At 42.1% G+C, this 18,061-nt stretch overlaps 1 protein-coding gene across 1 annotated transcript in view; it reads right to left on the bottom strand.

The window, feature by feature from the left end:
• LOC148902902 (low-density lipoprotein receptor-related protein 1-like) overlaps positions 1 to 18,061 on the bottom strand; it is a 107,933-nt gene that overhangs the window by 62,057 nt on the left and 27,815 nt on the right. The window contains exons 4-18 of the mRNA XM_088992903.1: positions 13,987 to 14,106; positions 13,059 to 13,187; positions 12,722 to 12,985; positions 9,172 to 9,334; positions 8,731 to 8,953; positions 7,361 to 7,550; positions 7,132 to 7,275; positions 6,815 to 7,051; positions 6,185 to 6,365; positions 5,585 to 5,807; positions 5,299 to 5,488; positions 5,095 to 5,217; positions 3,523 to 3,663; positions 2,819 to 2,944; positions 63 to 179 (exon numbers count right to left, since the gene is read on the bottom strand). Of these exons, the coding sequence (XP_088849029.1) occupies positions 63 to 179; positions 2,819 to 2,944; positions 3,523 to 3,663; positions 5,095 to 5,217; positions 5,299 to 5,488; positions 5,585 to 5,807; positions 6,185 to 6,365; positions 6,815 to 7,051; positions 7,132 to 7,275; positions 7,361 to 7,550; positions 8,731 to 8,953; positions 9,172 to 9,334; positions 12,722 to 12,985; positions 13,059 to 13,187; positions 13,987 to 14,106 (2,571 nt within the window). The remainder of the gene's footprint in view (positions 1 to 62; positions 180 to 2,818; positions 2,945 to 3,522; positions 3,664 to 5,094; positions 5,218 to 5,298; positions 5,489 to 5,584; positions 5,808 to 6,184; positions 6,366 to 6,814; positions 7,052 to 7,131; positions 7,276 to 7,360; positions 7,551 to 8,730; positions 8,954 to 9,171; positions 9,335 to 12,721; positions 12,986 to 13,058; positions 13,188 to 13,986; positions 14,107 to 18,061) is intronic.

The following is an 18,061-nucleotide window of genomic DNA, read 5'->3' as shown; positions in this document are numbered from 1 at the left end:
AATGACTCGTCGCCGCGACATCGAAGCTAAGGTAACAATGACGTGACGCAATCCACACGCACCACAAGAGTCGGGCTCGTCCGAACGGTCTCCACAGTCATCGTCCAGGTCACATGTCCAGGAGATGGGGATGCAACGACCGCTGGCACAAGGGTATTGATTTGGAGGGCATGTGCGTGCTGCCGGGGAACAAAGTGTAAAAACGGGTTTCGCAATTTGTGTCTCATGCAGCCAATGTAAACAAACTAATGAGAGTCAAATTGTCGCTTGCGGTCTGCAAAAATGACATGATGATAGAGAATAGAAGTTATCATATTTAAAAATGTCATGCTTAGAAGGCCCACAAGGCAAGCAATCAATCTGAGGTGAACAGACACAGCCTGTTAAACTTTCATCTTCATGTAGGAGATCTGGCCTTGGACTAATTTATGAATTAACTCCTTCACAGGAAGAGGTCATTAGCCAGGTTACAAATCTATCAGTTCATGGAAAGGAGAACCAATGAAAATGTCTAAATTTTGTTGTTTTATTGTTGTTGGTGCTTGGATTGTCCAGGAGCCTGGTATTCAAATCAAAGACTGTTTTACAAATCAGAGAATGTACTTCCTGGGGCTGCTAAAGAAGCATGGCCTGCCACAGGAGGTGCTGCAACACTTCTACAAGGCTGTCATTGAATCCATCCTGTGTTCTTCCATCACGTTTGGTTCGGGGCCACCACAAAAATGGACAAAATCCGAAAAAATCATTGGTACCGCCCTACCCACTCAAGAGGACTTGCACATTGCAAGAATCCAAACTAGGGTGCGGAAAATCATACTGGACCCTCCGCACCCTGCCCACCACCTTTTCCAGCTACTCCCCTCAGGCAGGCGCTACCGATCCATGCGCACCAAATCCAGCAGACATTTAAACAGCTTCTTCACCCAAGCCATTAACTCTTTGAACAGTAGCCCAAATTGAACTGTATAGTGCCTCTTTGCAATTTTTTGATGATGATACTAGTGCAGCGTGTTCGACCGGAAACAAATTCCTTGTGTGTTCTACATACTTGGCAATAAAGATGGTTCTGATTCTGAAATGTATCACTTAAATTTGCATATACAGTGATACCTTGGCTTACGAACTTAATTGGTAATTGGAGTGTGTAAGGCAAAAACTGTGTATTCCAAAAAATAATTTCCCATAGGAAACTATTGAGATGAGAATAATCCGTTCCCAGGTCCCCATAAAAAATAATTTTCTACGTTCTAATTTTCTAAGCCTTAAAAGTACAAAAATATACATTATTTTATGTATAATAAATGTGCTATAGTATTATAATTAAAGAAATAAACTGTACTACATAATAAAGTCGTTTTATTTACCTTTGTGATGGTCGTTGATGGCTTGATGGAATGGAATGGCCGCTTTCATCAGCATTAAACACTTGATGAGGAACATAACCTTCTTCTTTCACCATCTTGAGGAATGATCCCTTGAAGGTGCTTTCTCTGTGATAATTTTATCTAGTTCCTCATCAATTGTGTTCTGTTTAGCTGGGTTGATAGCTTTTTGCATCAAGTGTACAGATGGCTTGTGCGGGTTGTTTGCGGAGCCTGATTGATGGGATATTTTAACCTTGCAGTCGACACTCTATCAAAGTTGAAACTCTCTCACTGTCGTCTGCCTGTATCTTTAATGTTTAAACCACCTCCCCTCACTGCTGCGTTCTTGACCAATCACGTGGCTTTAACCGTAGACTGGGGGCGGGGAATAAGAGGACAAAAATAGTCGGCTGCCATTTTGTGGTTAGAAAAACGCGCTCGTTCGCGAAAGACACATCACTGATTGAGCAGCTCCGTGTACGACAAAAGTTCGTATGCCAAGGTAAAGTTTGTATGCCAAGGTAAAATGTTCATAAATTTAACGTTTGTAAACCGAAAAGTTCGTAAGCAAAGGGGTTCGTAAACCAAGGTATGACTGTGCTCTCAATAAATAGCTAGGCAGAGGGCTTTAGAAGTGGGGTGTTGGTCATGAATGGATGCGTCCCATGCCGGCAGTAAAAGACAATCTTCCTGTGTTCGAGCTTTTGTTCACAGTGTCCGATCGAACATCTCTGACACATGATTTTAAAAATACATACTGGAATATTTTTATTGAAAAAAATTAATCAACTCTTCTCACGTTATAACTTTTGTGAAAATGTAGATGTTAAGGTAACATCTTGAAAATAAGCAACTTTTACATTGCGATACCACCATATGTTTAGAACTTGGAAACAATCATTGTCCCTTCACCCCTCATGTTTGAAAACCATTGCACTCATCGGCTACATTTAAAAATTGGCAAATGCAAGTTCTACACAACGCTGGTTGGAAAGCCCCTTGCTATCCTGTTCCAGAATACGCAACATTGAAGTCCACAGCCAATAACAACATTCATAGAATGTGTGACAACGGAGTTCAGCTCATTCTTGAAGCATCTAAAGAACTGATTCGTGAATGGTCAAAGCTTTCACAATAACCCCGCTGGAAATGTCCTCATAGTTTCAGAAATCACACTGCACTTTAATTATGACTATTTGTTGTGATTCTATTTTGTTTTACTTTTTTAAGTTCAAGTACCTTCACTCAATAGTCAAGGGACGCAAGCCCACGACCCAAATAAGTCATGGGCTACAATGTTGTGTATTTTCATTATTGTACTATCCGGTGAATATACTCTACTCCTGTATCTCCCCCTTTCAACATAAACTTCAACTTGAATCAAAGTCGGGGAAAAAAAAGAAAAGAAAAGAAACAAAAAGGATATTGAAGGGTGACGTCAATTTAAAGCATACCAGAACATGTGCTGTTTGATTCGTCCTCATCGTTGCCGCAGTCATTGTCGCCGTCACACAGCCAGCGCAGAGGGATACAGCGGTTATTCTGGCATTTAAATCGGTCCGCCGGACAGGTGTGCTGGTCTTATGGGAGACATCAAGAGCACTGTGAGTAAAACCAGACATGCAATCATACTAACTGCTTACAGCTACACGACATATAAAACGTTTGGGGATTATTTGGGAATTATTATTGGGGATGAAATTGTAAGAGTTTCCTGGAAATGAGGGGGGAAAAAACAAGCCTTACCTCCAATAGTTTGGCGGAAGCCAGCAACCATATAAAAGCCATGTTTTGTTTGATTTATTTTTCTTGGGTGAAAAAAAATGGATCCAAATGTCTATCCTGAGTAATATTGCATTTAAAAGTTGAGACAGTGCTGGTTGTCAATGTACAGTGAAATGACCAAGACACAATTTTTGCTCAATATTAATTTTGATTTCTGGCATTTCAAAAATGATTTGACAAGCGGAGAGAGATTGTACCCGCCGCAGGTATTTTTTTTCTCACTGACAGATGACATGAAAAGTTGCCAGCGCCATTATATCCACCTCAGGCAGCTTGAAGGAATTGTTTGCGTTGTATTAGCAAAGTGTCCCAAAAAACGCTGTGTTTATTTCGGCGTTGCCAAGCGACCATGACAGAGGCATGGAACACTTACGGCAAAGCTCAGGGGCCTCGTCACTGTTGTCCAGACAATCATTGTCCCCGTCACACTTCCAGCGCTCTTGGATGCAGCGGTTGTTCTTGCAGGCAAACTCCCCAGGTTGGCACTGCGGCGGCGGCACGTAAGAAGGATTGGCTAAAGGATGCACAAACAGATGTCCCACACAATGGTTTACTGATCGATAGGTCACAGTTTGTTCATCTTAAAGTTGCAGTAACATTTAAAGATTTCCCCCCATAGATCTGTCAAACTAATCTGAAAAACTAGATTGCATCGCGTTGATTGTGTGTAGAAAGCCAAGTCTTGAACGCTTTGACAGGTTACCGGCGACTAATTTTCCAGTCCATGCTGAGATTTCTTGAAAAACTCCAATAAAGCACTCCTTCTCTATACAACTTAATCCAAGTTGAGAGTGTGACTACCATGCCTGATTTGCCTGATTTCACAGGACTGATCTGGATTCATCTTCTTAGCTCGAAAAACATGTTCATAGTCAAACACGATAAGCAAAAATGCTCAGCAGTCTAGTCTACTGTCTTGACTAATGACACAAATGTTTAGGACTTGGACACTGCAAGAATCAAGACCAGAGTGCAGAAAATCCTTCTAGACCCTGTGGACCCTGCCAACCACCTTTTCCAGCGACTCCTCTTAGGCAGGCGCTACCGATCTATGCGCACCAATTCCAGCAGACATTTAAACAGCTTATTTCCCCTAGCCATTAACTCTCTCAACAATAACTCAAATCGAACTGTATAGTGCCTCTTTGGAATCTTTGCACAACCCTGTGGAACAGAATTCCATTATAATCATTGTAGCTCCAGCTCTGTACTCACTCGAACCACTGTCTGCTTTATACTTTGCACATTGTCTCACAGTTGTTCCTGAGAGGTACCTCTTACATTAAGGAATTATATTATATTATATTATATTATATTATACTATATTATATTATATTATATTATATTATATTATATTATATTATATTATATTATATTATATTATTAGTGCCCACCATACTGTCATGACTTTTGTGATAATACTAGTGCAGCGTGTTCTACAGGATAATACTAGTGCAGCGTGTTCTACAGGAGACAAATTCCTTGTGTGTTCTACATACTTGGCCAATAAAGATGATTCTGATTCAGATTTTTGCACTCATAGGATAACCAGTGAGAAATTTGGTCATGGGAATGTGGAAATTGGTGAATTTCATCTATGCAGCTGTCATAATCTCCTTCATTTTGTCAATTTTGTCATTTTGTCACAAAATCTTTATTGGATATTGGATATGCCTTTATTAGTCTCACAGTGGAGAAATTTACATTTCACAGGAGCAAAGTGATGAAAGGAATGAAAGTAGAAAAACAAAAATACATGAGCTGCTGGAAAGGCAGCCACTCTCGCGGCGCCGTCTTGAAGTCAAAAGAACAAAAAAAAAAATAAAAAATAAAAAAAATGGCTCAAAAGATGACACTGCTCAGTTCTTTTGACATCAACGTGATGTAGAAAGAAGCCCTGCTCGCCTGGGACAACGCAAACCGCCAGCCCTCTGTCCTGTCTCACCTTTGCAGGTGACGTTATCCTCATCCAGGATTTGATCGTCAGCACAGCCGCAGGACCGGCCATTGGGGATGGCGAGGCACAGACTGCTACATCCCCCGTTCATCGTTCGACATAAATTGGTGCCTTTGCAAGAAGAGAATAGAACTTGAGTACCTTCGGTTGGTGTGAAATGACTACTGTGTCCTGTGAGGAATTTTGCAATACCTTGCTGCTGGCGCTCGTCATACACCCTAATCTCAAAAATAGGTGGCCTCTCATTCCGCAGAAGCGTGACTGTCTTGGTGACTTGGTCCAGTTTGTAGATGCTACCTCCACGATATTCATTCCAAAAGAGGAATTGTTTATAGTGACACAAACCAAAGGCGTGATTCAGCTCCTGGCCTTCGTACACCACCTGTTAAACCAGGAATTGGGGGAGGATTGCACAGACATTTCATGTCAGAAATTGGGAGGAGAAAAAAAAGAGATCACATTCTCATGCAAAACCAACCTTTCGTTCAGTCGTGTTGAGGAAAACCATCTCAATGCGGTCATAATACGCGTCAACCCAGTACAAAATACCCTGCGGGATGTCCAGACTCAAGCCGTTGGGCCACAACACTGTCTTGCTCGTGAGGAAAACTTGATGATTGGTTCCGTCCATCCAGGCTTTCTTGATCTTTCCACGATTACTCTCAGTGGGATCCTCCTCCCAGTCAGTCCAGTACATCCACCTGAAAGATGGTGAGCCAAAATACCGGTCAAAAGCACTAGAAGCTTTCAGCTCATCATACTGCTGCCATTTGAAGAAAAATCAATGTGACTCATGTGATTGCAGTGTCTGAAACCGGAGGCACCACAATCATCACAGTGTGGAAGTTCAACTAAAGTCCCTGTCGAGTGAAAATAAATGTGTTCCAAGTTTGAGACACCACAGAGAAGAATGTGGTGAACAACCCTGACAGATTTCAATGACCAATTTTCCCTGGCCTAAACGAGAGCTGCTCAGACTTTTGAGATCTTTTCGAGTAATTTTCTTCCAAAACATCTCAGTAATTTAGAAACAAATCTGAGAATGTCCTTGAGAAAGCTTTGAAAACAAACCACTCACCCATTCAGGGGGTCCACCACAATGGCACGAGGGTGGCTCATTTTGCCCTCGATCAGAGTCTTGCGAGTCTGAGAAGCCTTTTCTAGTCGGGCAACATTGATCGTCTTTTTAGGCCCGTCATCTGTCCAGTAGAGATTACCTCCCATCCAGTCCACTGCCAGACCCTCTACTGTGTGGATACCTAGCATACGCATAGAAAATAGCTTTGTAAACTCAAATTGGAACTCCATTTCCTGCTGTTAGAGGTGAGGTCTCTGTGCGGCCAAGTAAAGTTCAGCCAAACAATCACATCACCCAATATAAATATAAATTAGATGGATTTTCTGATGACTCCATACACAGCCAATCAGTTCTGAACAAGAACTGCTGCATGATCAAGTTAAGAAGTTGTACATTAACATTTGAAGAAAGGCTCAAAATTGTAAAACAAAAATATTCGGCCGGCATTCAGGAATGCTGACAATCAAAAGACCCATCCACCAGCCCAGAATCTACAGACTTTACAGGCTTTTGTTGCTCTTGTAACCTAACTCCCAAGCAGCACCGACTTGGATATTTTTGACTTCTTGACCAGCCTCAAATACTCCGAAAGAAGGCATGTCTGCATGCTTCTGTTCCCAAAAGTCTTACCGTCTTTCAGTATGGTGTCTCTCTCAGTCCCATCTATCTTCTGACGACCAATAATGTAGCTGGTAGCATCGGCAAAATAGATGAATTCGCTGGCGGCGTGAAAATCCAACGCTCTGGGGTTCATGAGGTTCTCGATGGGAATCATGTACTCATCTGGCACCTTGGCATTCATATCCATGCCCCTGATGATCCCGGGGCGACCCTTACCATACACCAAGAACAACTCGTGGTCCGGTTCTGGAGAAGAAAGAACATTTGGAAACACCCCCTCTCACAGAACAAGAAGTGATTTGCCTCAATGGAGCGTTGTCACTCACTTTTGCACGATTTGCCGTCATTACCCAGGCTGAAGCCAAAACGGCAGCGACAGGTTCGTGTCTTGTGGCTGTTGCCCAGCAGACAGATGTCGGAACATCCACCAGCCTTTCCAAACTGATCCAAGGCACAAGCATGGCTGCGCACTATGACAAAAGTGAATGGACCACAGCAGATACACAAAATGGACTGTAGATGACACACTGAGAGAAAAAATAAAAGATGGAATACCTCGAGGTTGCCGTCTTTGGTGGTATACATGCAGTGCCGCGCCACGGTCAACTCGCGTCACCACCTGGAAGTCGGAACTGTTGAATCGGTTCACTCGGATCACGCTGGTCTTGGGGTTGAGATTGCCTTCATCTGAGTTTGTGGCGTACAGGTAGTTTTCAAATACAGTCAGCCCATACAGGTGCTCAATCTGAAATGTGTTTAGCGAGAGGAAACACTTATGAGCTTATTTGTTCATTTTCTATGATAAATATCTCATGCAGTCATGCATTTACAAGTTTGACATATAACAACAGCGGGTGTCAAAATTCGGCAAAAGACCGCCGTAGAACATTACAGTCGACAACTACACAAGCCTACCTTGTTAAGACTACAAGACGGAATGTCCAAATTGGTGTTGCCTCAAATGAGAAGTTTTGGGCTGGGCAGAGCTGTTTGAATTTACTGCAATGGAGCTCTGTACTGCTGCAAGTATAATTGAGGAGCCTCTCAGCCGCCCTTGCCGCACACACACACCTCCTGTCACCTCCTTTCCTCTCTCTGTGACTTCAGTCCTGATTTCATGAAGACCATTACGTGTTTGAGGCAAGCTTCACTTGAGTCAGATTAATATATTTAGAGATGCATTAGCCAGGAAAATCATACGCACTTAAACTGTATCAATCAAAGCAATGAATAGGAGTTCTCGATGAGAGTAAAGTCTTTTTTCGAAACACACAAGAGACTAAAGCAGAACTATCGGCCTCAAAAGAAAATCTGATAAATTATGTTTTATGAGTACAAAAATTTTTTAGGGGATTGTTAAAGTGTACATGCAGACATACTGTGTATTTCACATGCACTTATTTACCAATCTGTTAAGTGTGGCCGCCGGTCTCTCTCTGTCTTTCCGTCTCTCTGTCTCTCTGTGACTATGTCTCTCTATGACTCTGTCTCTCTGTGACTGTCTCTCTGTGACTGTGTCTCTCTGTGACTGTCTGTCTGTGACTTTGTCTGCCCGTGACTCCGTCTGCCCGTGACTCTGTCTGTCCGTGACTCTGTCTGTCCGTCTCTCTCAGTCTCTCTTTCAGTCTCTCTCTCAGTCTCTCTCTCTCTTCTCCTCTCCTCTCCTGGTCCTCCTCTTGGCAAGTATTACACCTGACACCAGCGATTAACAAACTCACAGTAGGAGCGTCATGGCTCCGGTGTTAGCATGGCCATCTCCCAATAAGGGAAGTTATGGGTTCTTTCCTAAACCTAAGAGTAACTTTTTTATGAAGTAATACACCCATATTGGTGACAGTCTCAGGGACTTCCATTGTGCTTGTTAGATCAACAGTGTACAGTGAGTGATTATTTTTGGTGTTGTTGGTGCATCACCAAAATCTCACCAGAAGGCCCTGAATGATCGTGTGTCTGTTCTTGCCCTCATAGTCCACCACTTCAATGTAGTCCAGGTATGCATCAGCCCAGTACACCAAGCGATTGACCAGGTCCAGAGTGATGCCATGGGGGAAGACTATTTTACTGTCCACCAGCTTTGTGCGGTTCTGACCGTCCATGTCGCAACGTTCCACCCTCGGTGTGGAGCCATAATCTGTGAAGAAAACCTTTCTGCAGGACAGGACAAGAAAAGCGCATTTCAGTAAAAAAAAAAAAGGAAGTGAATCAAAATTCAGAAGTGATACTTGGTAAAAAGCAACTCAGCGCATCATTCACACCCCAAAAAAATTAGAATCAGCATGTTGCTCAATATACAACAGCATATTCTTCTTTCGTGTTGCGAAAAAGGTCATTAAGGGGGTGTAAGATCAAGTCATGAGAACACACACCCCATTGCCGGATCCAGGGCGATACCCTTTGGGTTGTACAGCTCTTGGTCCAGCAGCGTCACACAAGTCTGGCCATTCTTGTTGCAGACAAACACCCAGTCGTCCACATCATCCACAAAGTAAAAGTTTCCGGTCAGCCAGTCGATAGCCATCTGTTCCACATCTGAAGGGTGTGTACAATGGCAGTGAAGAGAAAGAAAGACACACTCGAATTAAAGTCATAAACATCCAAAAAAACACAACTTGTCATTTTGTCAGCTTTGGTTCTGCAAGTGTAATCGCTTCCAATAACTAAATTGAGTCCATTAGCGGGAAAAAAGATATTCATGTAAGTCACATTCACAAAAAGAGAAAAACAAGAGGATTCTCTCAGTCATATCACAGAACAATGTTGCTGAAGGCAGTATCTTCCCTCTGCTATTTTAACAACAAAAAAAAACACTTCCAATGAATCAAAGATCATGGCTACGGTCTTGCAAAGCATTTCCTATTTTTACCCATAATCCCGAGCTACTTGGCGTGTAGGAATGTGCTTAGAATTTGGATTATTGCCATCTTATTTTTGCAGCACAAACAAAAACGTGTTTCTCTCGGAGGATAGGTTACAAAAATTCTCTAATGAGCACAAGACTACAACACAGGAACAACAGTATTTTTTAGGAATTTTAGGAGTACAATTTCCTTCAAACATCCAAATGCAAAAACTTTGTCTTCATATGCTGAGTTTTATTAGGACAATTCCCAAAGCAAAACTGACTCAGGACCTGTTGCGTTTCCATGTTTCGAGTTAGATGACATGCAAGTTAGGCCACTCAAATATTGGGCTGAATGATTAACAGACAGCTGATAACAGTCCCTCATTTTTTTGTTTCACGCACATCCGACAGGAAGGACAAGGATGACTAAGAAAAATCAAATGACCAAAAGTAACGGCAACCTCTTGCAAAATGGAACTTTAGTGACCACACTGCTCAAAAAGCTGACCAAATCTTTCAAGAAAGAGGAACCTTGCGTGCAAACCTGTGCCTCAGCTAAATTTGTGCTAAAAGTCTGATTTTCTGTGAATTTTGTCCAAACAGGAAATGCCGGAGAGAAAAAATATGTTTGCGTTTATATCGCCGTTGCCACCTCTTGCTTTCAGGGTACTAAACATCACACATATTTACCACCACGAAGCAACTCTGACATCCCTCCTGTGATGCGCATCAGTATGACTGCTGTAGTCAGCGTGTCAAGGGTGAATTCGACAGCAGCAGAACATGCGTAGAGTATATGGGCCAAATATACAAATATCCCATGGGGCCCAAACCACCAGTCATGCAGAGCTTCAAGTGGTCCCAGTGGGGAACTTCATCATGTTTAAGTTACGACATGGACGACTAGGGTACGAGTACATAGGCGACTAGAAGCGAGTAGAAATCATTGACACGTCTGTGTCTTTTCATCGATAGAAATCAGTGAAGAAACAAGGGGCTGGCATAAGGATGTGAAGAGCCACACTGAATTTATCAAAATGACCTTAGAAATGTTGGCACATCTCCAAAAGTAATTCATGACTGTATATCAAGGCACAGCCTTACAGTCAAAAAGGGAGTGAAAACACACAAGCCAATAAAAAAAATCCAGATAGTAATGGGAAAAAGAACAAATCATGATGAGATGTTTTCCAAACACTAAAGTTTTGACAGAGGAGGTGTGTCATTAAGCAGGATCGTGATACCTCCAGTGGTATCAGTTCATAGCCAATATCCCACTAAGAATGTCCCTGCGCTAGGCACGGATTAGACTCTTACGCAGAGGCGGTTGCAGAACACGTCTAACCACTGATTTGAAAAACAACCGTCAATTTTCAAATTTAATCTTTTGACCTCTTGATTGATTCATCTTGTGCAAAGTGGGTAAACTTGGGGCGAACCACCGCTGTCTGTCTCCACATGCATCCACGCTACACTGCAAACTTCCTGTCCTGAATACCTGCTCGTGTCCGAAACCGGAATGGTCTCAAGTGTCGATGTTTTAAACCACAGGTGTTAAAGTCAAGGCCCATGGGACAATTCTGGCCAGCCACATCATTTTATGTGGCCCACGAAATAAAGCAAGTTCCATTATTCTTGTTGATGTCTAAACCAAAATTTCAAATCGGCATACATAATCCACAATAACAGTCATTATTCTTGACTTCTGATTTTAAAACTAGTTATTCATCAATACATTGTGCTGTGTAGAGACAATTAAACATGTATTCAGTTTCCCAAAATTCATAACAGCCCCCCGAAGCAAAGTCTTATTGCAATGTGGCCTACAACACAAAATGTTTGAGAACCTATTTTAAACACACCACGCGGCATGGCATTGCTTGAGAGCGCTCCTCCAATCAATTGTGCGGATTTCTGACTGTTTGCTTGTCAAAACAAAGCATACCAACAGTGAAAGAATGAAGCTTTCCACTGTAGCCTTAAAACAAAGGAGGACTAATGACTAAATGATAAATAGCAGGACCAAGTGATGGGGCCTGCTGTGGAGTTGTGTTGACAGGATGGGGAGGATGCCATGGGCAGCCTTTGCGCCTATTTTATCTTCCCTGACATGCAGACGGAGCATGCTACATCTGGAACCATCAGTCTAGTCATGAGTCAGGCACTCCGAGGCTCCGAGTGATAAATCACCAAGTGTGTGAACTCTGCTTTCAAACTGCCAAACACCGGAGGCTCGACTTAACCACATCTCTCTGAAGCCATCCGCCGGCTTTACCGACCATAAGTTTTAGAGTGCAACCATGGCATGACATGTATGAACCCATTGCAAAATGGCATGTAAACGGTTCCGTTCCACATGGCGGTACATCTGTACTTTTGTTCATATTGAAGAATCGTGCAGTTCTAAGCAATTCTGAGATGATATCCATTCCAGCAATACGTGTTGTATGCTACTAATCCTGCGGGCCATGGGGTAGTCACGGTCTCACTCCTGCAATTACAAGTTTCCTTGGGGGTTGGATTCATCTGATTGTGTTCAGACATATGTAATCATGGGGAATACTTGTCCAGTTCTTGTACAACGGAATGTGGTACATGAGAATGATGTTAGAGCATGTTCCATAATAAATGTGGGTGTGTTCTTTGAAATGTCAAAAATATATCAAATGGACGCATTGCTTTCAGTGATGATGCAAGATGTACGGTATCGACAGGGAAGAAAGTTACTTGATTCTCATAATTGACTGTCTGGTGAAGAATTCTCCGGCTACTTTTACAGCTACTCCACTCGATGCTATGGATCAGGCCTTTGGCATAGTGAGATCAAATTAGAGCATTGAGTTCCAGCACTGAGGGATTGATCTGATTTCGCGTATTTGTGATCATTCATTTTCGGTAAAAGAAAGTTGGATGTGACTAAATAGAAGCAAGATCATTTGTCAATCACCGACTTTGAGAACTTAAAAACCACTTGGCAGGACATAAGATAAGGCATTAAAGTCTCTCTCCAACAATCACATTATCTGTTGCAGTAAGACAAGTGTTTCCCCTGTTGTGTCAACAGCAAGACTCACGGTGCAGGGTGATGGAAACATTTATAGTGCGGACATTGGTGACGCTTTTGAGGTCGGGGATGCTGGCGCATTTCAGTTGCGTGGCTGCCGGTGTTTCCCCGACATCGATCCAACAGACGGTATCCTCGGCATAAACAAAGTCCATCGCCATGGCCTGCTTAGTGGCAATGGAGGGCAACCGTGGAGACGCGGAGCCACTCAGCGAGGTACAGCGGATGTCATGCAGGTTCGCAATCAAGAGCATGGGAAGACGATCGACCGGCTCTGGGGATGGCGAAAAGAAAGCGGCGGGGGTCAGAAAACGAATCGAGGGCTGGAAATAGACAGCAGGTCTCACCATTTTTGGCTTTGCAGGAGCGGTTGTCTGGCTGCAGCAGGTAGCCCTCCACACAGCTGCACACGTAGGAGCCCTCTGTGTTTTTGCATGTCTGACTACATGTTCCGTACACACTGCACTCGTTGAAATCTACCACGAGAGGGACGTGATGGTCATTACACGAATAAAAATGGACCATGCTGAACGGTGCACACGGTTGATTTCAAGCTTGACCGCTTGACAGCAATAGAAATACTTTAAATGTCATTCTTGATAAAGTATTTGCATATCTTACTGCAGGGACATGCAAAGAATGATCATACATATTAAATACAGTGAGGCACTGATGCCGCAAAAAAAGTGGTCTAAAATGTTTCAACATACTGTACATTTTGCCTTTTGATTAGGGATTATCCTATTTTCAGGAGTATATGGCGCACCCCCAATGAATGGAGTATTTTTTTAACTTTTTCCTTATATAAGGCGCACCGGACTATAAGGGGCACCTTCAATGCATGACATGTTTAAAAACGGTTGTTCATATATAAGGCACACCAACATTATAAGGCGCTACAGTAGAGGCTAGTGTTACATTTTATATTTCCGCGCACTACTTCTACAGGGGGAAATGGAGTTAGTGGCTGCTGACAGTAGTTGCGAGACCTGTTGTGACTCAAAACTACATCACACATTAGGCACACCTGCGTATAAGGCGCAGGGTTTTCTTTTGAGGAAAATCAAGGCTTTTGGGTGCGACTTATACACCAGACAATACGGTTATGATTCATTTTGCAACTACTGACAGACTACAAAACCATTTTCAAAAGATATGCAGTCTATTTTCAATTGGATATTGGCAAACACTGTGAAGACATTCTTGGCCATTTCTCTTTCAACCCAGAAAGTGTAAGTGGGTAAACAGCATTCAATGGGTCAAGTGCCCACTCACCTTTACATGACTTTCCATCTGTATCCACTTCATAGCCATTGGCGCAATAGCACTTGGGCCCATCGTGAGTCACAGCGCAGTGAAACTGGCATCCATGGGATGCACAAGCCGGTGCAGTCTCTAAAAGATGAACAGAACATGACGTCAAACACTGAGATTTAAGGCCACAATATCCGAATTGACAAAACAAGGCAAATTAAAAGGTTTTCAGGTTATTGTGTTTTAAATGCTTCAATCCACAGCGTGAGAGTTTTTGACACTCTTTCCAGGGCCATGCACACAAGTACATCTTGGATGGGTTATAATTTTAATGTGCACATGAACTAAAAAAATGTGAATGACCTGCACTTTTTCCAAAACAGAATCCAATGGTAAACCTGTGGGATCAGTTGAGTCACTATGTAGAGGCTCGAAACTGTACACCCAAGAACCTCAATGACCTGATGACCACCCTTCAAGAATGGAATGCCGTCCCTCAGCAAACAATAAATCGACTTGAGAACAGCATCACACGACCTCGTCAAGCTGTGAGTGACGCTCAAAGGCACATGACGCATTATTGAGATGATGAAATTTGTCCTTGTGGTGCACCTACCATTATTGTGAACGTTTGTTTCAATGAATTGCTTGAGATGAGGAACATCTTACCCAAATGTCCTACTTTCATTAGATTATATCAATGTGGCATGAACTTTTTACAATTTCCAAAAATTTCACCTGAAGCCACATATCTCATATTTTCTGTGATTTTCTGTATAATGTTCTAAGTTGGGAAAGGCACAAGCATAAGATTGTCCAGAACGCATTCATTCTGAGCTTAGTGGGACAACATGCATAACCGGATGTGAGGTAATTGCCTGCCTTCATGACATTCATCTTTATCTTTTCTTGGGATGAAACACATTGAGTCAATGAATGAATGAATGAATGAATGAATGAATGAATGAATGAATGAATACATGACAAGCCATTAATTTTCAAAATAATACAAGGGTGGAATGTTTGTAGCTCTGTGTGAATCCACCCTGTCGCTGTAGTGCTGCAGTTTAGATGAATTAGGTCGATTGAATGCCCTTTCGTTTTGGAAAGCCAATAGCACAGTGGGCTACAATGGCCCTTTTGTTGTGACCCCACTGAAAGGAAGAGTCCCCCACAAAATGTGACACATCCATTCAGCAAATCGCACAGTATGAAAGCACTGCTGGAAATTAGAAGGCTAAAAGAGCCTCCTCCCCAAAAGGGTGCCAAGATCCATTTTTCGCCTCCGTTCAACACCTGTTTTAGACGTCCAAGTACGAATATTGACTTGAGGTGAGTCCAAAAATGTAATACTGCATCGTAAAAATAGATTAAAAATAGAAAGACTTATTTGATTGTACTTTAACTCATTCACTGTCAGACATGTTCAAAAAATGTGTCCACTCCAGTGCCAGGGTTATTGTCATTTTCACTGAAGTTGCAGGATCCACAGAATATTGAGTTTTACGACTACATAAAGATTCAATGCAGCGTAAGAAACCTTGGACTCCCTTCTTTCATCAGAAAAAAGAGGCAATTCCTAAATGATATGGTTCTGGAGTTATGTGAGTTTGAAATGAGGCCGGCTGTCCAAAATACAATGCAATACATACATATTGGTTTATACAGTATAGGGCTTTAACATCAAGCTCTGCAGGTAATGTAATAAGTCAGTCAAGAGCTTTCCTCATGTATCATCACCTTTTATACGACAAATAAAGTCAGTGTGCAGAGGACCTCAAGGCAAACAGCAGCAGCTGACTTTGACCAGAGGTTAAAGAACAAAGCTAACAAACTACACAGACACAGAATAGGCCTTCAATTCTCAAATAAGTGTGCCAATGCTGTTGATTCTTTTGATGGGCACTTTTAAATGTGGATTTTTTTAATAATGGGATTGGATAAGAAAACAATATAAAGTGACAACTAAAACAAAAACATGGGCACTGAATCTAGTGCGTCAATATGGTACGGATTATTAAAAAAATATTTTTTTTTCAGACGACCGCCAACTAAGTAATTTTTTTGGGTCTACTGAGTTCTTGCTGGCAGAAATTTACACTGTGCACTGTGATCATAAGTGCTATGTGCTTTTGGGTGTTCTGTTAACACTGTTTAACTTGAAGATGCATGGAAAGCCACATAAACGAACGGACTAGGCATTCCATTACACGTGTACACTTCTTCCTGCCGTGTAAATCCAGCCTTCAAAACATACAAGTTGTCTTTGGAGGAGTAATATTACAAAGAGAAATTGGCTTCAGATTCTGGAGGCATTGATGCCTGAGAGAATCTCACCAACAGTGAGGTTACAGTGACCTTGATTTTTCAGCAAACAAATCATTTCTGTCAAGTTTGTGTAAACTCTTTTCCAGTGTTCCCTGGGTTATCTCCTCTACATGATTTGAGGACTGCAATCAAATGATGTCAAAATGTAGAGAAGGATGTATCCTAATGGGCCACACGGTCGGTCACTCATGAGGCCTTTGTTTTCTTTTATGTACGAGGAGAGCGTTGATTGACCTCAATGTCTAAAATGTCTTAAAAAACTTCTTTTGCTAATGAATGTGCCACAATATAAGTAAAACTGGCATGGCTTTGCTTTATTGAAAACCCAGCGAGAGTGATTATAACGCAAGTCCCTGGCAAAGTGAAAATGAAAAGATCTTGCTAATTTGACACACTAATTTCCTATAACAAATCACTGGCGAACAACCAAGACCAAAACAAAACAAGTTTTTCAAGTTTCCAGTCTTATCCAGCAGTCGGAAGTGAACTGAGGGTGTAAACCGGCTACTGCAGTGTGTGACATTGGCAGGATGCTTTTTCCCAGGACATTCCTACCTTTGTACCTTCACTTTCTGGAAACAAGTTTGCACAGGTCCTCGACTTGGTGCAGCTTTCCTATCATGTGACAAGTAACTCGACAATTTCAAGTATGCCTACAAATCATGAGGATTTCCATGAGATCCCACATTCGACAAAAAAACATGTATTTACAAAATTAAAGGATTAAAAGACATCTACATTCAATAAATATGTTTTAATGGTAAGGTACAGTACTTTAAGTATAAAGCCTCCAAAGGCATGTATGGATGTTCATTGTCTATCTGGGACACAGAAACCCGGGCAACAAGTACTAAATAATGCGTACTATAATAATAATAATAATAATAATAATAATAATAATAATAATAACAATAATAATAATAATAGACAAAGGTATAGAAACAAGTCTTAATATCTAACCAGGCAGGGCCTAGGTTTGGGTTATTACCCCCTTTGTCTTTGTTATTTGCCCCCATTTTCCAAACATTCTGGACTATTGTTGGCTTCAGGTTTTGTGGGAAGCTGACCTCAGGGCTATGAAATACTATTTGGCAAAAGAAGAACAGTAAGAAGATTATGAATTTAGCGTTAGTCTATATACAATAGTTTGGTCGAAATGGTGTGTACGTATCATATACATGGGAGGCTTATTCCAGGAATCGTGCATTTGCTGGACTTTGCAGCTGGGGAATAAAAAGCAGGCAGAGGCCTGGATGACAAACACAGACAGAAGAGCAGCCTTGATAAAGAGCAACAATGTTGTAATCGTAATTGCAAACAATGGCAACATGCTTCCTCAGACATCCACTTTTAGAGTATAAACAAAAACACCATAGAGAGGCAACAAACGTTCTGCAGAGCTCAGCTCTTGAATGCAACAAATTCCCTGCCCTAAGACACACACACACACACACACACACACACACACACAGACGCACACTGGTCGCTGAAGACGTAACAGGTCTTGTCATGCAAGAAAGACAAGCCTAACTGCAGCCCATTAAGCCATTCAGGTCAAGACCCGCTCATGAATAAAGATGAAAACGTGGCCACGTCAAGTTGCCTATGACCGCGGTGCTCTCATTCCACACTTACTGAGACGTGAAGGACAAAGACAACCCACCGCATGCATAAACAATTGCCCAAGAATCAAGAGTGCTCGCTCTGAAGAAGCACAGAGGGTAAGGCTCTCAAGACTGCTGCCATGACCCCATTTTCTCCTTTGCCA

Source organism: Hippocampus bargibanti, linkage group LG01 (genome assembly GCF_051943395.1).
Source record: "Hippocampus bargibanti isolate YZ-2025 linkage group LG01, ASM5194339v1, whole genome shotgun sequence".
Classification (NCBI taxonomy): domain Eukaryota; kingdom Metazoa; phylum Chordata; class Actinopteri; order Syngnathiformes; family Syngnathidae; genus Hippocampus; species Hippocampus bargibanti.
Note: the sequence above shows the minus strand (reverse complement) of the source record. Positions and strands in the feature narration are given on the sequence as shown.